Source organism: Sciurus carolinensis, chromosome 5 (genome assembly GCF_902686445.1).
Source record: "Sciurus carolinensis chromosome 5, mSciCar1.2, whole genome shotgun sequence".
Taxonomy (NCBI): domain Eukaryota; kingdom Metazoa; phylum Chordata; class Mammalia; order Rodentia; family Sciuridae; genus Sciurus; species Sciurus carolinensis.
In genome coordinates this window covers 115,629,614-115,648,282 of record NC_062217.1, presented here as the reverse complement: position 1 = coordinate 115,648,282, position 18,669 = coordinate 115,629,614, and the positions used below count along the sequence as shown (strand labels likewise).

Sequence of the window (18,669 nt, the reverse complement as noted above, 5' to 3'; positions counted from 1 at the left end):
CTCCAGAGTGATAACTTCTAAGCTCCTGCCACATATTACCTGATATTTGTTTATTTGCAGACCTTAGGCTAGTGCAGATTATCTATGCTGACAGTATTAGTTATGTTGGGGACTTTGGGTTATATAGTTATCCTTCAATCTCTGAAGAGGCTGAAAACTTAGTCAGCTATTCAGATGACCCTATAGATGATCAGAACCCCAATAATGCCCCTAATACTACGTTTCAGGTGAGCTTTCCTAGTTGCTAATATTCCTTGTATGTTGTTACATGTTTTTGCTGGGAGAAACAAGTGTAGTGTGTCCATGCCTTCAATGGTAGAGGACAACTGGAAGTTTGTATCTGGTGTTTCCTGGTCCCTCTTCCCTTTGCTGATTTTAATCTGTATCAGTTTAGCTATAGTAAACTATGACCTCAGGTATAATGACTCCTTTGAATTTCATTAGTCCTTTTATTGAGTCATTAAACCTGAAGGTGCATGGATGAGGAGGGTGGTCTCTGAATTGCAGAGGTTTGCCCATATGGTTGCATGTTCAATTTTTTTTTTTACTGGTAAATAACTTTCCATATATGTCTCTTCTCCAGTTGAGGGACATTTGGGGATGTTTCTGGATTTTTGGCAATTACAGATAAAGCTGCTATATACATTTGGGTACAGTTTCTTTGTATGAGCATGGATTTAAAAATATTTAAAATTGGGATTGCTGAGTCATTTAAAAATATACATATAACTTTATTAGAAACTGCCAAACTCTTTTGCAAAGTGGCTGTCATTATCAGTCAGTCCTGTATGTGATTTCTGATTGCTTTTCATCCTTCTTAACACCTGGCATTACCTCTGTATGTGTGTGTGTGTTTTAATTTTAGCCATTTGGATAGTTGTACAGTAGTATCTCATTGATTAATATTCATTTCCCTCATAACTTAATGATGTTGAGTGTCTTTTCTTAGGCTTATTTGCCATTAGTTTATTTTTTAAAATTTTTGTTCAACTCTTTTGCCCAATTAAAAAAATCTGTTGTCTTCTTTATTATTAAATTTTGAAAGTTCTTTAAGTATTCTGGATACCAACCTTTATCAGATAGGTGTTTTATAAATATTTTACCTCACTCTTTGACCTTGGAGAGCAGAGGTTTTTAATTTTAACTTGGCTTAATTTTAAATTTTGCAAATATGGTTTTTGGTGTTATCTTTTTACCAAGCCCAGTGTCATCTAAAAGGTTTTAAGCTTTGCCAGGCATGGTGGCACACACTTGTAATCCCAGTGACTCCGGAGGCTGAGACAAGAGGATGACAAAAGGCCAGCCGTAGCAATTTAGTGAGGCCCTAAGCAACTTGGTGAGACCCAAAATAAAAAATTAAAAGGGTTGGGGATGTGGTTAAGTACCCCTGAGTTCAACCCCTGGTATCAAAAATAAATGAATAAATAAATAAATAAATAAATAAAGTACATTTTTTATATAAGAAAGTTAAAGATAATATATCTAGGTCTTTTTGAATATTTATTCTACTTGGGCTACTCTGAATTTTTTGAATTTGTGATTTGAAAAAAAATACTCAGAATTACCTCTTCAAGTATTTTGTATTTATGTTCATTCTCTTTTTTTAAGACCCCAGTTAGGTAGTTTAGATCATTTATAATGTTCCATATCCTTGATTTTTTTTTTTTGTTTGTTTAGTTTTAGCTTTGGCAATTTATTTTGACCTATCTTCAGGATTATTGGTTTTTTTTCTCATCTCTATCAAGTATGGTGTCAAAAACTTCTTAAAATTTCCATTATTGCATTTCTTAATTTTAGCAAGTTTGACCTTTATTTTTAACATTTTAGTTTGATTCTTGTAGTGTTTTTTTCTCTGTTGTCATTTGATCATGCATTTTTTTTTTACCTGTTTCATTTGCTCCTGTATTATCATTCATAATTATTTTAAATTCTTTGGCTGATAGTCCCAGTTTCCAGAGCTGCATCACCTGATTCCTTTGTCTCCTTACATGATTTTTTGTTCTTGAGTATTTGAGTGGTTATTACTTTTTGGTTGAATGTCAGCCATCCTTTTTAGGCTAGTGGAGATTGAGATAAATAGTATTTATGTCCAGAGACAAGTATGACTATGATTCTTGTTCTACCTGAGTTAGCATGGAGGAGAAGCTGAATCAGTCTTGCCTGGAGTTTACGTGTTTTTTCTTTTATGGCTCTGATTACTTTTAATGCATCTTCAATTTCAGATCTTTTGGTCATCACCCAGTGCTTAAGTGGGGGTGGGAGTCAGTGATTTGTTAGAAAGTGTTGACAGTGTTTTTAGTCCACCTATTCTTTAACCCTTCCTTGCATGCCTGTATTTCAGACAGTCTTTCTATATTCTTTTGTTAGTTCTCTAGTGGTAGAGTGCTGTTTTTATTGCTGGAAGATAGATATGTTGTAGTGGGATGGTGCCTTTCTCTTTTGTCCTAGACCAGTTTTGTATGCAGACCGTTTAACTCCAGTCTCTCAGTAAAACTGCTTCTCTACTAGCAGTAGGAAGCTTATATTGTTTTGTACCCAGAATACTTTCTGGTTCTTTCCTCAGGAGCAAATATTATTATCTAATTTTGAAAGAATTTATTAAGAAGTGTTCTCAGAGCCATTTTGTCCCCGAAGATGTGCCCCTTTGGTGCTGAATAAAACCTTGCTGGTCCATGGGGTGGGGTGGGGTCAGGGGTGGGGGGATGTTTTCATACCCAATATCAAAACTAATGTTTTTAGGTTCATCTTTGACAAGTATATGAACTTTTCCAGATAGAGTTAACTATTTTCATCAATTTGGGTATTTCTTATTAAGTAATGACATCATTTGCAGTGGGGAAAATGAAGAAAACAAAAATGAAGACCATTTCAGTACCCTCTAAGAAGTACGTCTTAAGGTTAAAAAAAAAAAAAAAGCAACAAAACATCTGCATAGAACAGAAGTGTACAATGGAGACTGTTCTCATTTGCATAAGGTATTCAGGCTTCATAATGTGCTCCTAATGGAACTGAACCTTTGAGGGAGAAATAATAAGTATTCATGTTACAAGTAATAATGATATAATTTTATAATAATAATGTAATAATGAAAGGGAATATAGCAATGTTTAGAATCACAAATGCTTTGCAAATTTTTGCAATTTATTTTTACATATTTCATATTGGTATAAACATCACCCACATCAAGATACACAATGTTTGTAGCATCCTCATACCACTTCATAGTCAGTACTAACATACCTTCAGGGGTAAGCATTATTCCAGTCTCTGTCAATATGTTAGATTTGCTGTAATTCTTTCATTTAATCCCTCATCACACTTTTATTTTTCTTTCTTTCTTTTTTTTGTATTTAACCACTTGAAAATAGGCTATTTATTTCTGATCCTGTCTGTCTTCTCTTTGTGTTTTGCTCCATTAAAAATTTTGTTTTCATTTTTATTCTATCCCTGTTTTCTGAGAAATTTCCCTCAGGATTCAAATATGTTTACATCTTTTCCATTCTAAAATACTCTGCTACATGCTTCTTTCTTCTCAAGTACTCTTTCACTCTTACTCTCTACTGCTGTTGAGGAGAGGCTCTGGGCAGTTGACGGCCCAAAGCACATAGCACACTTTTTCTTATTTCTGTCTTTAGCCTTTTCATTGAGAATGATTTCCAAGCATTTGTTTAAGGCTGTCACCAGTAAAGGTGGTCAGATTGCTTTCCAGAACTGTGTTACAAAGTTATATTAGTACTATAAGAGTGTGTACTTGTTTCACTACACCTTTGCTAATACTTTTTTTTTTCCATCTTTGTTAATTGCATATAAGACATTATCTCTCTTTTGTAATTCTTCTATAATTAAGAAGGAATACATTAACAGATTCAGATTTTTAATTATAAAAATTGGAATTATACAAATACTAAGAAGAAAATAGGAAGGAATATCTACATTGAGTATTTTCTAGTCATTACTTTATGTCACATACATAAAGGTATTTGACAGCATGAGATTTAAAAACTTGTGAACATCAAAAAAAATTATGTGGGGGAAAGAAGCATGAATTTACATTTAGATATAAACAAATGAAATAATTGACTTAAGATAATTTTCATAGTTGGATTAGTTGAATAAAGACATTCAGAGAGGTTATTATAAAGAAGAACGTAAAAACATGCAGACCTAAAGTTTTCATATGTAAAGATTTATTTGTAATGTAGAGTATGAGAAAAGTTCTTCCATTTCAAGTTAGTTCTGATGTCTGATGGATTATTTGTAAATGTTATTATTACCAAACTTGGAAAGCAGAGGAAAGTAGCAGTTCTGCAATGATGTTTAAAAACTGTTTAATCAGAAAGTCCTTCTGTGTTATTACATGTATATATTAATGATATGTCTATCTTCTGTGAGACTTTGTTTTTTTTGGTGGTATCTGGGGATTGAACCCAAGGGCACTCTACCCACTGAGCTATATCCCCAGCCCTTTTAATTTTTTTGTTTTGAGCCAGGGTCTCACTAAGTTGCCCAGGCTGGCCTCCAACTTTTGATCCTTTTTTCTCAGCCTCCCAAGTTTATTGGGATTACAGGCTTAGTGACCCTGTACCTGGCTTATTTTTCAGGTTTTAAATTATTGCCATGGGCTGGGGAGATAGCTCAGCTGGTAGAGTGCTTGCCTCGCAAGCATAAGGCCCTGAGTTCGATCCCCAGTACCGCAAAAAAAAAAAAAAATTATTGCCATATGACATGACAGTGTACAATGCTTCTTCTTCAAGCCTTAGAAGCCAACTTTTAAGAACTTAAAAGATTGTCAGCTTGTACATTTTATAAAAGATTCCTAGAGGACCAAAGTGGTTTGCTAAAAGTATTCAGTAGTTAGTGTAGAAGTTATCTAGATTTCCTTGACTCCTACTTTTTCATTAGGTCACATTATGTGACTGTTAATGTCTACTGTGCTATATTTGGGATATCTACCTAAGTGGTTGCATATTTTGTTAAAAATTATGATAATTAACCTTCTGAATGTTTCTCCTCTCCATTTCTTTTTAGGTAATATCAAAATGTGCTCCAGAGTAACAGACTAGGGAGATAGAGATAGGAATTTTAAGGTTGTAGATAAAAGTTTTTTTTTTTGAGGTCTGATCTTCATTATGTGCCATGTGTGATTTTTTTCAAGTGAAGCCTTGGGCTTCCAAACACCAAGATTCTGTGAACATAGGGTTTATAGGGTTTGGAATTGGAGCACTATTTTATAATGCTCTTTAATTGAGTAAATAAATTATCTGTAGTGGTGAAGAACATGTGGAGCCAAACGACAATGCTTTCCTTTATATGGCGTAATTTGTTCTTATTACATATTTCTGTTTTGTGGCAGGTAATAAATCTCATGTAATCATGTGGACTTTTTTAGAATGTGGCAAAGAAAGGAATGACCAAAGATTCCCTATATTTTACTGCCTCATCTTGTTTTGTTTCTTTGAAACCAGATGCCATTAATTTGAGAAATGTACCTCAGAGCTGTGTGTTCATGATCATAAAGTTCTTTCATAATGTAAAATCCATCTTAAATCTGTGAAGAGCATCAGTGGAGTATAGTTAGCATGCTGAGACTTTGGAGTCACTATTACTTTTTAGTTTATATTTTACTTTGGTTTCTCTCATTTAATATAGCTTTACATGTAGTTTAGAAACACCTTTTCTTAATGAAATTTCATGATTACGAACAGAACTACTCTCAGGCATTTTAGCCCTACCGCTACTAACATGCCTACAGTAAAAGTTGTTGGACCAATAGAAACATAACCCTTGAGAAAACTAACCTGTTTGCAAAATGCAAACTTGCATCTAGCATATTTTGATGGTAGTTTTTAGTTGGAGCATTTCTGAGCAGGGCAGTGAACAGAGAAAAAGTGCTGTAGGACACCCTGGAAGGACCCGTGGTGTGTGCTACATGAAAATTTCATTTCTTTGTTTCTTATAGTTCCTCAGTCACCAGATGAGCAATTTTCAAATGCTGTGTGCATTTTTGCTAAATTTTTAATGTTTTTATCATTAAGAGTCAAATTTAAGTGTTCCCTTTAATACTCAAGAGAAGTGGTAGATTCCTTTGCATCCAGAATTTAAATTGGAAACTGGATAACAGATGTAGACAATGCACTATTAGGCTGATTGTTCATTTTCTTCCTTTGTTTTTTCTCTCCCTCTCTTCTTTCACATGGTATCCAAGGATGTAGAAAGTTACTTTCCTGTGTTGGCTCCATCAAGGACATCATTTGAGACTGTTCTCTTTAGAAACCTAAAAATAGACTGGTGTTTTTGATATGCTCATAGGATCATTTTGGGGTTTGTATTAAATTGGTAGTTTGGTAATGAAATGAATGTTTTTCTTGTGAATTGTAACTCTCTATATCTGTTCTTTATAAATTTCTGTGGGAACAAGTTTGCTTTTCTGCCAAAGCACAAGCATTTGAAGGCTTAACATTGTACCTCCATGATGAAATGAGATTATGTATGACATTATTATGAAGACAGTGAATAATCCTATAGGAAGAACAGGAACCTCTTATACATGACTCTTGATTTACAGATTTTGAGTTCCTTTTAGTTGGGTTGTATTAAGAAAAAGGTATATTTTGCTATATTCATTCATTAATTTTTTTCAATAACATTATTTTCTCTTCGTTTAGTAGAGCTGGGAGTATAGTTATGAACATGATAAAGATGCACTGTCCTTGTCCTTATGGACCTTATATTCTATCAAATATAAAACATAATCAGTTATATAGTGCATGTGAATACAGTTGTAGTAAGTACTAATTAGGGTCTGTTTTGAAAATCTGTAGTTGGGTATTTTGACTTAGTCTGAGACTTAGGAATGATTTCCTTGAAGAAGTCACATTTGAGTTACCTTATTATCATAAATGTGATTGAGGAATTCATTTCAAGTAAATGCTTATGGAACTAACAATATGCAAATTATTTAATGTTTAGTTATAAGCATGGTAACATAAATTTATATTCTTTTTATTCTTGATATTCCATTTGTGTAGTTTAGGTAAACTTTTGGTTTCCTTTATTTTAATTTTGACTTGCATATAGTTCCTAGATGAACCTTACTATATAGTCTCATATTGTATAAACTCAATCTAGTTTTTACATTTAATAGCTAATAAAAGCGTCCAAGTATAAGACGTTTGAAAAGTATTTGTTAAAATGCATCATATTTGTCTTGTATGCCATTCTGTCATTGACACTTCCTTAAATAAGCAAATCAAAGCATTTCTAATGTCTGTCTTTCCAGATAGACTGTGAGCTTCTCAAGGACAGAGGCCCTATCTCCAGAACCTTGCAGATGTGAGACATAGTAAGTGAGTGCTAAATAAATATTGAACAAATAAATTATGAATAATCTGTGCTAATAAGGAGGAAGCAACTTGGTGACTGACATTTATGTTTCTTTTAAGCATCTTTTTTTAGATAGTTAAGGGTAGGGGGCCCTTTGATATCACAAAGCCTAGTATTGAAAACCAGTTCCTTAATGTGTGTTCTCAGGCAAGTTACTAAAGCTTCTCTAAAGCTACTTTTCCTCATTCTTAAAATAAAAGTGAGATTACATTTTAGTTTGCATAGTCTTTGACCCATTTTTGGTTAGTGTTCACAAATGATGGCTAATACTATTACAAAAAGATAGATTTTAACTTTTTATCTTTGTTTTTCCGATGTTTAAAGTAGACTCCTGTAGTGGCAAAAAATACTAGTATATGTGAGACTTGCTAATTGACCCTTTCCATGATTATACCAAACAGAAAGTTGAAACCTTATAACTAGTAGACTGTTTACTTAATGAAACTGAACTTCATGAACAGTCATTGATAATTAGATAATCATGGCTCTTATCATTGCAATAAATGCATTTACTTATTTTAGAAGTTAGTTTTAAAAATAAACCAACTAGTTTTATGAATGTATTTTTATATATTTAAAGATAAGGAGTAATCTCCCAATGTATCTTTTACATGGATTAAGATAGTTGATGTATGAGGTTTGCTTTACTTGAATGCGTGTATATGTATAGACATAGTTAATGAACATTTCCATGTAAGGATGGAAAAACTATTTCTATTTTTTTTTTTAGCTCCTATAAGTAAACTTAGTAATTTTAAATACTTACCAGTCACACTCTTTGCCTGTATGCCAAAGAAATGCTATCACTCTTTCTTTCTCTTTACATTAATACTGGCATTTTCTGAATATCATTATGAAAGTAAAGAATATAAGGAAACTCATTAATTAAAAAAACAAATATCCAGAGGTTTCAAATTTGACTTTAAAATTTCTTTTAATTCCATATGCAAAGTTATGATTTGCTGGCAAAAAATAAAATAATGTAAATACCCCCTGAAACCAAACAGCCAAAAAATGCTAGTTAACAAAAAACCTTTAAGTTCTTCTTAATCTATCTTTGAAAATATGTACTTACGGTTTCTCCAAAAGCAAAATATCAACGAAGTATTATAGACCCTAAGAATTGGCTGTAGTCAGGGGATTCACAGAACAGAATTTGGAATAGATTCTAAGAACTGAAGATTTTAAATTTTTATCATTATTACTGTGCAGTATTTAGAATTGAACCCAGGCCTTGAGCATGCTAGGCAAGTGTTCTACTGCTGAGTTATGTACCCCCAGCCCCAGAATGTAAGATGTTTTATTAAGGATATATAGGAATATATGACCTTCTGAAAAACTTACTGCCCAAGAAATATTTTAACTAATTTGTTGAGTTTACATGCTTCCTATAGGACTTAAGGGAGGAATTCCACATATAGCTGGGTTCCTCCGGGCCCATTTAGAGGAATTGCCTATAAAATTAAAAACAGTTTTATGTAAAGCACCCCATCAACCTACACTCTAAAAATATCGTTTAGTGAATGTGTCTTTCATAATAACGTTAAATTTGAATGTCTTTTTTCAAATGACTTTATTTGTATTTTTTTCCATTTGCTCCTAGGATATCACTGAGAATTAGAAATCAGGCAGTGTCCCTTTTAACAACTGTGACAAGCCCAAGGTTACAAAGCAATTAATTGATTATTTGTTATCTGAATGTGGGTCTCCTTATTCTTTTATCTTTTCATATGCTGGGTTATTTTCACTGGGTTATTTAACTGTCTCATTGATCTAAGTTGAAATTTTAGAAATCTGAGTCTGTAATTGTTAAGATAATTTCCCCAGTATTGCAGTGTATACTGAAAGTGAACTTGGAAATAAAATTGCCCTGGTAAAAATAAATTTTTCTCTTAACTTGCCAGTTTGCTTTTTTGGACACAGTTTTCCTTTGTTTATGTATTGAAGTTCTGTGTTTGGATTTTAGATTAGCAGAATTAGACAATGATGTTTAAATTTATTCTCCCTGTTATTTTGGTTTCTAACCTATTAGCAGTGGCTGTGTTTTTCTGCTTCAAACTGTTTAGCTTGGGTGTTCTGGAGAAAGCAGATGAAAGTCTTATTCTGTTTGTTTAAAACATTTTCAGATTATTATTATGAACTCCTTTTAAAAGTAACTTGAAAACATTTTTTTGGAATAGAAGTTTCAGAAAAATCTCTAAAAAACTGAATTTTAGAATTAATTTTATTGAACTAGATGATTTTTTGAAGTTGATTTTAATCACTAATGCCCTGGAAAGCCAGAACTAGAATTTTAAAACATACCTTGAAATACTGAAGTATTCCTGAAATGTTAACTCCTCACTGACCATCTATAAGGGAGGTTTGATCTGAGAGAAGTCAAGTGATAAAGGAGTTCCAAGTTGTAGGGCTGTGTGTATGGATTATAAAGCCCTGTTGTGATTGGACGGCAAATAAACATAATTTTTTTCTTGAACTGTGATTGGCTAAAATCCTTTTCTTTCTATGATATTTTCTAGTAACCGAATCTAGAGCCTTTCCTTGTTTTTTATCATCTGACCAGTGTGTTTAAACTATGTACAAGTATTAAAAGTACTCAGATTGGCACAGAGACAGTTTGACAAAAGCCCGCAGTAAAGCGTTTGGCATTCTTGTGGACAAAGGTGTCTCGTCTGTACAGCTCGAGCATGTAATTAGTATCACCGTAATTGGGAAGAACGAAAGGATGACAGGCTTTTCTTCATTTAAAGTCGTAGGCCCTTTTTCTGCAGTGACCGAGTTCTTTGGGCTTGGTTTTTTTCAGTAGGAATTGTTGCTTTGCTGCTGGGACTGCAGAACTGTCGATTGAGGCTATCCCAGAGGACAGGCGCCAAGTGTTCTGAAAAACATCGCTCTGGAGAGGAGGCATACACCCTTGAGTTTATTTTGTGATCCAGAGTGGAACCAGCACACTTCACTCTCTCCTCAGCCTCACTTCTGAGGGGATGACGAATAGAAAGGTGGACCACAAACTTTCTTAATAGTGTTGCTGAGAGAAAGCGCTTCCTGCCCCTGCTCACCTCTTGCTCCCCCGTCCCAGAGCAGCCTCCGCAGCGGCGGGCACTACTTTCTGTCTGTGGAGGTTCAGCCGACCCTTTCCGCGGCTCCCTCCCCCGCCCGCGCCGGCGGAAGGAGACGCGCGGCACACTCGCCGCCTCACCAGTGGAGGGGAGGCGGAGTAGTACTGGCCGCGGAGCTGTGGCAGCGGCGGCCGGGGCTGCCTCCGGGCCTCCGACGGCTGTGTGGGGATTTGTCAGTTTTTTTGTGGAGCCGTAGCCTAAGGTCTCGAGCTTGGGAGTCTAGAGTAGCGTTGGGAACGGAGAGGGACCGAGGTCGCCGTGTCCTTCTGGGCAGAACGTCAGGAGCGTCCCTGAGTCCGAGCTTTCTCGCTCGCGGGACCGCCGCCGTCTCCCGGTCCGCTTTCCTCAGCATGGGCGGCCGGTAGGAGCGACTTTTCGCTGGTTCCCTCTCCGTGGAGGAGGCAGCAGTCGCTCCGGCAGCTACGGCTATGGCTGTGGAGACGCGACCAGAGCTGGTGGGGAAGCGGTTTTTGTGTGTAGCGATCGGCGAGGACGTGCGTCCGGAGCGCGGGGAGAGCGGACGCTGCTGGCGGAGCTGGCGAGCGGGGGTCATTCGAGCCGTGTCCCACAGGGACAGCCGCAATCCGGACCTGGCGGTAAGAGAGCTAGCGCCCCCATTTCCCGGGGTGCGCGCGGGTCCCTCGCAGCCGCACCTTGTTGGTGCCTCTGGCACCTTGCTCAGCCTGGCCAACTGGCGGTCACGCCCCTCTCTCCAGCCCTCAGCGGGTTTGCCCACTTCCCCAGCCTGGTCGCCGCCTCCAGCGAGTGGTTTCCGCTGCAGAGGCGGTGTCAGAGCCGGACTCCTTGGCGTCCCGGGACATCCGCGGGCCCGTCCCGCTCCCTGTCAGGGAGTGGGTGGTCTGCGGCTTCCCGCTGCGGCGCCGGGACGGCCGCGCGGACCTCACCGAAAGGCGGGGCTGCGAGCGGATGTCGCGCGCCTGGGGCAGGTGGGGGTGGGGGCGGGCCGCTCTCAGCGGGAGGCGACCGGCATCACTGGCAGCGCTTTGGAAGCCGAAGTCTTAACAGTGCTTGGGCTTGAGATTCTAAACTTATCCGGTAAGGTCGCTGAAGGGGCGGGAGAAGGGGAAAGACATCTCTGGTTTTCCAGTACTGGGATTCGTGTGTGGGGGGGGGGGGTGGGGAGGGGGCAAAGCCCATGGCAGTGGCGGTGCTCTGATTCGTCCTGTATTTAGATGCTTGGCTTTCGAACCGGAAACGAAGATGGATTTTTTGCTATGGAGGGTAATAGGAATTAACCTTTCCTTCTTTTTGTACTTTCTGGTTGGGAGCGGATAGTGATTTAGAGTCTAGATGTTCTGCGTTTTATGTGACTTTAAGTGAAAATATTGTAAACTACAATGTTAAATGTGCCGCAAAACATTAGAGTCAATATTTATTTATTTTACTCCCTCCACCGTACACTTGACACTTTTTCTTCGGGTAGTATAGATTTATGTGCATGACTTTGAGTCGGGGATGTGCTCTGTTGTGTACCTACTGCATTCTCACTGGGGAACAGGTTGAAGGTAAGAGGCTGAGTAGAGAACAGGGTACTATTGTACCCTGGCTTCCCAAGGTGGTTTTAGGAATACATAATCCATGAAATTTATCCCTAGTGCCTAGTGCCACTTCCATTTTCTCTTAAAATTTCAAATGTGGGCATTTTTCCTTTTGGTGTGTATCTAGACTTACAATTCCCAATCCATTGTAATATCTGTACATGCAACCTGTTTTGATATTTTTGTTGTGATAATTTTGTTGTATTTGTTTTTATACAATCCTGTTTTTTTAATCATTATAGTCAATGATATGGTTTCATGTGGTATATATGTATTAAAGTTGACATGCTGCAAAATAGGTTTGTTTGGCCAATAGGTATTTCTAAAATGAAATTAGAGATAATTTTGAAGGTTTTTCTTGTTCAATTGGAGAAAAAAACTTGCTAAATATTTTCAGATGTTAATGATTCCATAAATTGTGATAGTTTGTCAGTAACTACTTCTGTGTATGTAAAAGGCATGTGCTGAATTCATTTCTCTTTCAACTTTGATATGAAAATTGTCCTGGCTTTTGTGTGGAAGCTGTTTGGATAACTTTTTTTTTTTTTTAATTATTGCAAAGCAAACGTGGAGTGGCATTTGTTTTCTACTCTATTGTGTGTAATGTGAAAATCAGGAAAGTTTTAAAATAATGGATAGTATTAATGACAATCAAATTATGAAACTTGAATATATTAAAGACTTAGTTGGAAATTTATGCTAAAGAGGTGGTTACATATATTATTTTTGTAAATAAGATATTGAGTATTTAAGAAAAGGTATCTGTGAATGATAAGGCCTGACTGGAAAGGACAGGAAGAATTTTCTTGAGGTGATAGAACTGTTTTGTATCCTGGTTGTTGGTTACACTCATGCATATGTATTTGTCAAAACTCATAGAATTATATACTTACTATCTGTGTATTTCACTATGTAAATTTAAAAAATGCATTGGAATCATAACTGTAAACCTTTGACATATTTTCCTTCAGTCTTTACTTGAAAAATGACTATTATTAACTATATTATTTTTAAAATTCTAGAACCTATAATTTTAGATTTACTTACAGACTTTTTTACATGCATATTCCTTAAATGAAACTTGAAACAGGTTTTAGCACCAGCATAATACATTCTCCCTTTTAGACTTGTTATTGCATAGTAAATTTTAAAGAGCTTGATTGATTAGATAAACATGCTGATAAATAGGCTATTTTATGTTTTTATAAAATTATAAATATATGTAATCAAAGCCCTGTAAATATATAAGAAATTTTAGCTGTACATATGTGTGGCACATGAAAAGCACACGATTTGAGAGAAAAACTTATCAGAACTGAAAGTAGTTGTCAGTGTCTCAAAGTTAATTCTACTTTTGGTCTTATGTGTAAGAAATTGCTATGTATATTATTTTCCAATCATTTCAGCACAATGTTGGTGGCTGTAAACTATACAAATCTGTCTTTTTGGGGCTGGGGAGATAGCTCAGTCAGTAGAGTGCTTGCCATGCATAAGGCCGATCCCTAGCACTGCAAAAAAAAAAAAAAAAAAAAAAAAAAAAAAAATATCTGTCTTTTTACAGTTCTGTGGCTCACAAATCTGACATAGCTCTCTCACTGATATAAAATTAAGGTATGACAAGACTGTTCTTTGGAGAGTTTCACAGGTATTCATTTCTTTTCCTTCTCTAGTTTTTTGGTACCAGTAATTGAAACCAGCTGTTCTTATCCACCCAGCAACATCCCTAACCCTTTTTATAGGCCTAACCCACCACAATCAGCCTCCTAGTTTTTAGAAACTATGCCCGATCTTTGGCTTATTATCCCCTTTCTCCATCTTAAACCAGTCAGGTTGTATCTCTCTGACAATATTTCCTAGTTATTTCTCTTCTGTTTCCTCAAGTGCCTTTGGGCCTAGTCAGATAATCCAGGATAGTCTCATCATGTACTGATTAACCACTTTAGTCCCATATGAAACTTAATTCTCCTTTAATTTGATCTGAACCCTTTGCCAGGTAATATTAACATAATCACAAGGTTTGTGCATTGTGGTATGGATATCTTTGGGAATGGCACTATTCTGCTTATCACAGCAGGGTAGTAAGCATATTCTTGTATGCTATGGATATACAAGTAAAATAGTTTGATACAAAGAAGTTAAGACTAAAATTTACTTTATTTTCATACCAATAGTCTTACTGATATTCACTCTGCTGTCTTCTCTCTTAAGTAATTAGTTTAATTGTAGAATTTTTACTAGATTATGTTTGGATAATTTCATATACTTTGTTGGTGACTTTGTAAAATGGCTGGACAACCTTCTGTATTGTATATATTGGAACTATATCAACCAAGAAAGATCTCATATGAATTCTCCTATACAGCAGAAAGCCAAATTGTAGATGTTGAAATAGATACAAATGTGTCAGGAGCCTTTGATTTCTTTTTTTAGCACCATTATTTAGAAAGGTCGTGTGTTGACAGATTGTTGAGCATTACTCCTGCCCTTCTGTTGGAGGAACTTTTCTAGAAGAGTTAGGTAGCACAGAAGGAAACTGACAGTTGAGAAGCACTATTGTATAATATTCATATTCTCTCTCTCTCTCTCTCTTTCTCTGTCTCTCTGTCTCTCTCTTTCTCTCTCTCTTTTGGTATGAAGGAATTGAACCCAGAAGAAATTTACCACTTTTTATTTTGAGACAAAGTCTTGCTAAGTTGTCCAAGCTGTCCTGAAATTTGTGATCCTCTTACTTCAACCTCCTAAGTGGGATTACAGGCATGTGCCACTATATCAACTAATATTAATCTTTGAATAATAATATGCTAAAATTAGTCTATTTCCACATCCTGATACCTGTCACATATTTATTTAGTAATTTGTTATTCATTAGTTCACCCACCCTTGTCTATGTTTCCTTGATACTTACGGCAGTTATATCCCTCTTTTCAAACTACCCCCTTCTAAAGAGTATTTAAGAAATGTGTCAGAGGTTTTTAACACACAAAAGGAACACACAAAAAATGATACTGCTTTGCAAAGATAGAACCCATAAAATTCCTTTTATTTTGGAGAATTTTCTTGCAATCACTTGAAGAGGAGTAGTTAACCTGGGAATGCAGATTTTAAACTGTTCTGAACTGTGTAAAAGGGTTATTTTTGCACAGTTTGTGTGTCTTAAATATAAATGAAGCATTCATGTTTAGGAAATTCAAAATGTTTTATAATTGTCTATAGTAAGCCCTCTTCCATTTTAAATTCCGTGTATTTCTGCCCAGCTTTTGTAACTGAGTTTTGTATCATTTGGTTTTCTTATGTTTTGTTTGGATAATTCTTTAGGATTAGAATTATTTGTTACTTATACCATGAGCTTACAATATAGATAATACTGTTTTCTGGTATATTCACAACATGTTCAAAATATGAATGAATGATTTTTATTTCATTGGTCAATATGACTTTGATAGGTTAACCATAAGGGAAATTGGATTAACTGGTAGGTAAAAAGACATTTGTGTCTGATTTTATTACAGACTGTTTTTCACCTTCTCTTAAATTTGGGGTCATTGTTGGTCCTAAGGATTTATGTGTAGTAAGTGAGAAATTGCTCTTAATTCTTCCTAGGAAAGTAGAAATTTTAGGAAAGAGGCATCATTAATATTCCACAATACATACAAATGGCAGTCTTTACTTTTTATGTCATGTACCATAAATGTGCTTTTATTCTGTATTGTCATTAACCAGATAAATAACTGTAGGTTCTCTTTTCCTTATCTGTAATTCTAATATCCAGATAACTATAGCAGCTCAGTTTATTTTTTAATGATTTACCTAAAAGCAAAACCTAATTTGACTGAACTCATTTTTTAGTAAATCCTAAATGAATTAACCACATCATGCACAACCCCAACAGTGGGATCCTAATTAAAATAAGTTCTATTCCATATATGTACAGTATGTCACAGTACACTCTACTGTTTCATATCCAAAAAGAACACATGAAAACAAAGATAAAATTAAATAATTTTGTAGGAGAAATGTTAATGAGCTTGATTTTAGGGTTCCTTTGTAAACTGGCAGGGGTTATATGTTAAATACAAATTACATTGCCATAATATTTGCTATATTTAACCTTATAAAATCCAATAAATTTTGAACTCCTGAATGTCTGTTTGGAACGGTTTCAGGTAAATTGTTTGGATATAAACACTTATGATTTTAATGGTTGAGATTTAGTGGCAACAAATATTGCTAATTTTATTTTGAGCTTTGACAGTGATCAAATGTCTGTTTAATATTCAGATAAAGTTTTTTTCAGATGTGGGTTTTAGCAAACTTGTTTGATATAAAATTCTTAATCTGACAAAGAAGTTTTAAAGATTATATAATTCATCCTTTATTTTAAGATTGGTACTTACTTTCTGGGTGCAATGTTGTATTCATGTAATCCCAGAGACCTGGGAGGTAAAGGCAGGAGTGTCACAAATTCGAGGCCAGTCTCAGCAACTTAGGAAGATCTTCAGCAATTTAGGAAGACCCTGTCTCAAAGTAAATAAAAAGGACTGGTGATATTGGTCAGTGGGAAGTGACCCTGGGTTCAATTCTCAATATCAAGGGGGTGGGGGGAAGATTGGTGCTTACTACAATTTGTTGGAACATTTCACTTTACATTATATTTCATAAAATTATTCTAGTAAACCCATTGATGAAATGTTTTTTTTTTTTTTTTTTTTTTTTGGTCTCATGGTGCAGAACTTATTGATTTAGTTAGAGAATACATAGTTAATTAGTAGGGGAAAAATAGTTCATAATCCATTTAGTGTTTTGCCTGACATAGTGCTAAAATTCTGAGGTTTTGCAACATGGTCAGTCTATGCCAGTTTCCTAGACTTAATCAATTGAAATTAAATCACACGAGAATTATTTTGTTGAATTTGAACAAGGCGTTTCATACAATGAGATATTCCATTTAGGGTTTATTGGCAAGTAGACTCCTTTTGGATTACATATTTTTTAAGTAGATTGCAAATTTCAGGTACAATATAATACCTCTTAGTTCAAAATAGCTAAACAAATAGATCTGGATAGAGCTTCTTTTGAAACTACTTTGAATAAATAGGAATTGTGTACAAGTATATATAAATATATGTAACTGAGTACTTAAAAGTCTTACGTTTCGTAGAAGCATTTCTTAAGTACTTGTAGTAAGTACTTGTACAGTTTTATAGATTGAGCCTAAGTTTTCTCATTTGTCTAATCAGCAAAGGAATTGGTCTAGATTCACAGGTTTTGCTATTTAATTTGGAATTTTCATTAATAGTTTTTAACTTACAATGTCTTAGACAAAGTGTGAAACAAAATAAGTTTCAGATCTGTCCCCAGAGCTCTTAATTCTGAGTTAATAAGTCTTCCATTATGGTATGCCTCTTGTGTACTATTACAAGGATCATAATTCTCTTTTGTCAATACTGTGATTCCTGTTTAGTGTTTCCTTTGGAAGACAAGAATTTGCATTTTGTGGGGTGGAGGCGAATGGAGTCTCACTGTGTTGCTCAGACTGGTCTTGAACTTCTGGGTTTAGGTGATCCTCTGGCCTCAGCGTCCCAGGTAGACAGCATTATAGGCTAGTGCCAGTGTGCCAGGCTTCTATTTTTTTTTTTTAATTAGAGAAATTGAGGTAGAATAAATAAATATCGCAGAGCTATAATATTAGGTCTTGAAATGATTCAATATATATTTCTTCATGCACTGGGAAATTTTGGTTAGCTATATTTATGTTTTGGGTGAAAATACTATATAAATGGTTAAAACGCAGAATTCTGTTTCTGTTTTAGCATATATATTTGGAAATAAAAGAAAATGCACTGATGAAAATTTCATGGGGAATACTTCCTTTGATCTTTTATTTCGTTAGTGTAGCGTTGAAGTTTTTACAATTAGTGATTCCTAATTTGACAGTGCAGTTTGGTAAAATCAAATAAACTTTAATTAGTGATCTATGTTGTTGTTTAGGATGAAAGCGTGGACTTTGGGTAAAATAGATAATGTGTAACCTGTAATTTCTGTTACTTTCCTTATCTGTAAAATGGAACTCTTATGTGGATAATATGAGTTGGTAGTAAAGGAACTGATAATAGATAGATACACTAATTCTTTGGTTTGTTTCCTTAATTCTTCTGTATGTATTTGAGGGGTATTTTCTGTATTAGTTGGTAGATTCATTAGCTCTATTTCTTTAACTTCTGAAAAGTAAAAGATCAAATAAGCGTCAGGGCAGGAATTTGAATACAGATTTCTAATTCCATGTCTGTTGTTGTTTGATATGATAAACTCTGTCATATTCTTCACATGATAATTCACAGATTTTCAAAGTGAAAATTAAAAAGGCCCTTTGATTGCTATGATATATATTCTTTCCTAACCTTTGCCCCTTCTTGATTTCTAAAACACCATGGTTCACCTCCCCTTGAACTGTTATTTTTCCTTTCTTTCCTGATTGAAGTTCTTCCCATCTCAATTTTGCAGTAGTGGCTCAGTCCCATGCCTGCTATTTTTCAGCATTTTTGAAAAAGGTAAAGATAATGGTTCAATATGAAGAAAAAGCACTGCTTAAAACTGCAGATTTATAATTA

General features: G+C 35.3%; 1 protein-coding gene across 5 annotated transcripts in view; it reads left to right on the top strand.

Annotated features, from left to right (window-relative positions):
• Positions 1–18,669, top strand: part of Jmjd1c (jumonji domain containing 1C) — a 299,325-nt gene that overhangs the window by 48,231 nt on the left and 232,425 nt on the right. For 2 of the 5 annotated variants that reach the window (XM_047552440.1, XM_047552441.1), the window contains exon 1: positions 10,638–11,098. The exons of 1 other annotated variant lie outside the window; for it this stretch is intronic. In XM_047552440.1, the coding sequence (XP_047408396.1) occupies positions 10,931–11,098 (168 nt within the window). In that variant the 5' untranslated portion in view covers positions 10,638–10,930. Of the gene's footprint in view, positions 1–10,626; positions 11,099–18,669 lie in introns of those variants that run through there. 2 more of the 5 variants (XM_047552445.1, XR_007108716.1) reach the window with 2 other exon arrangements.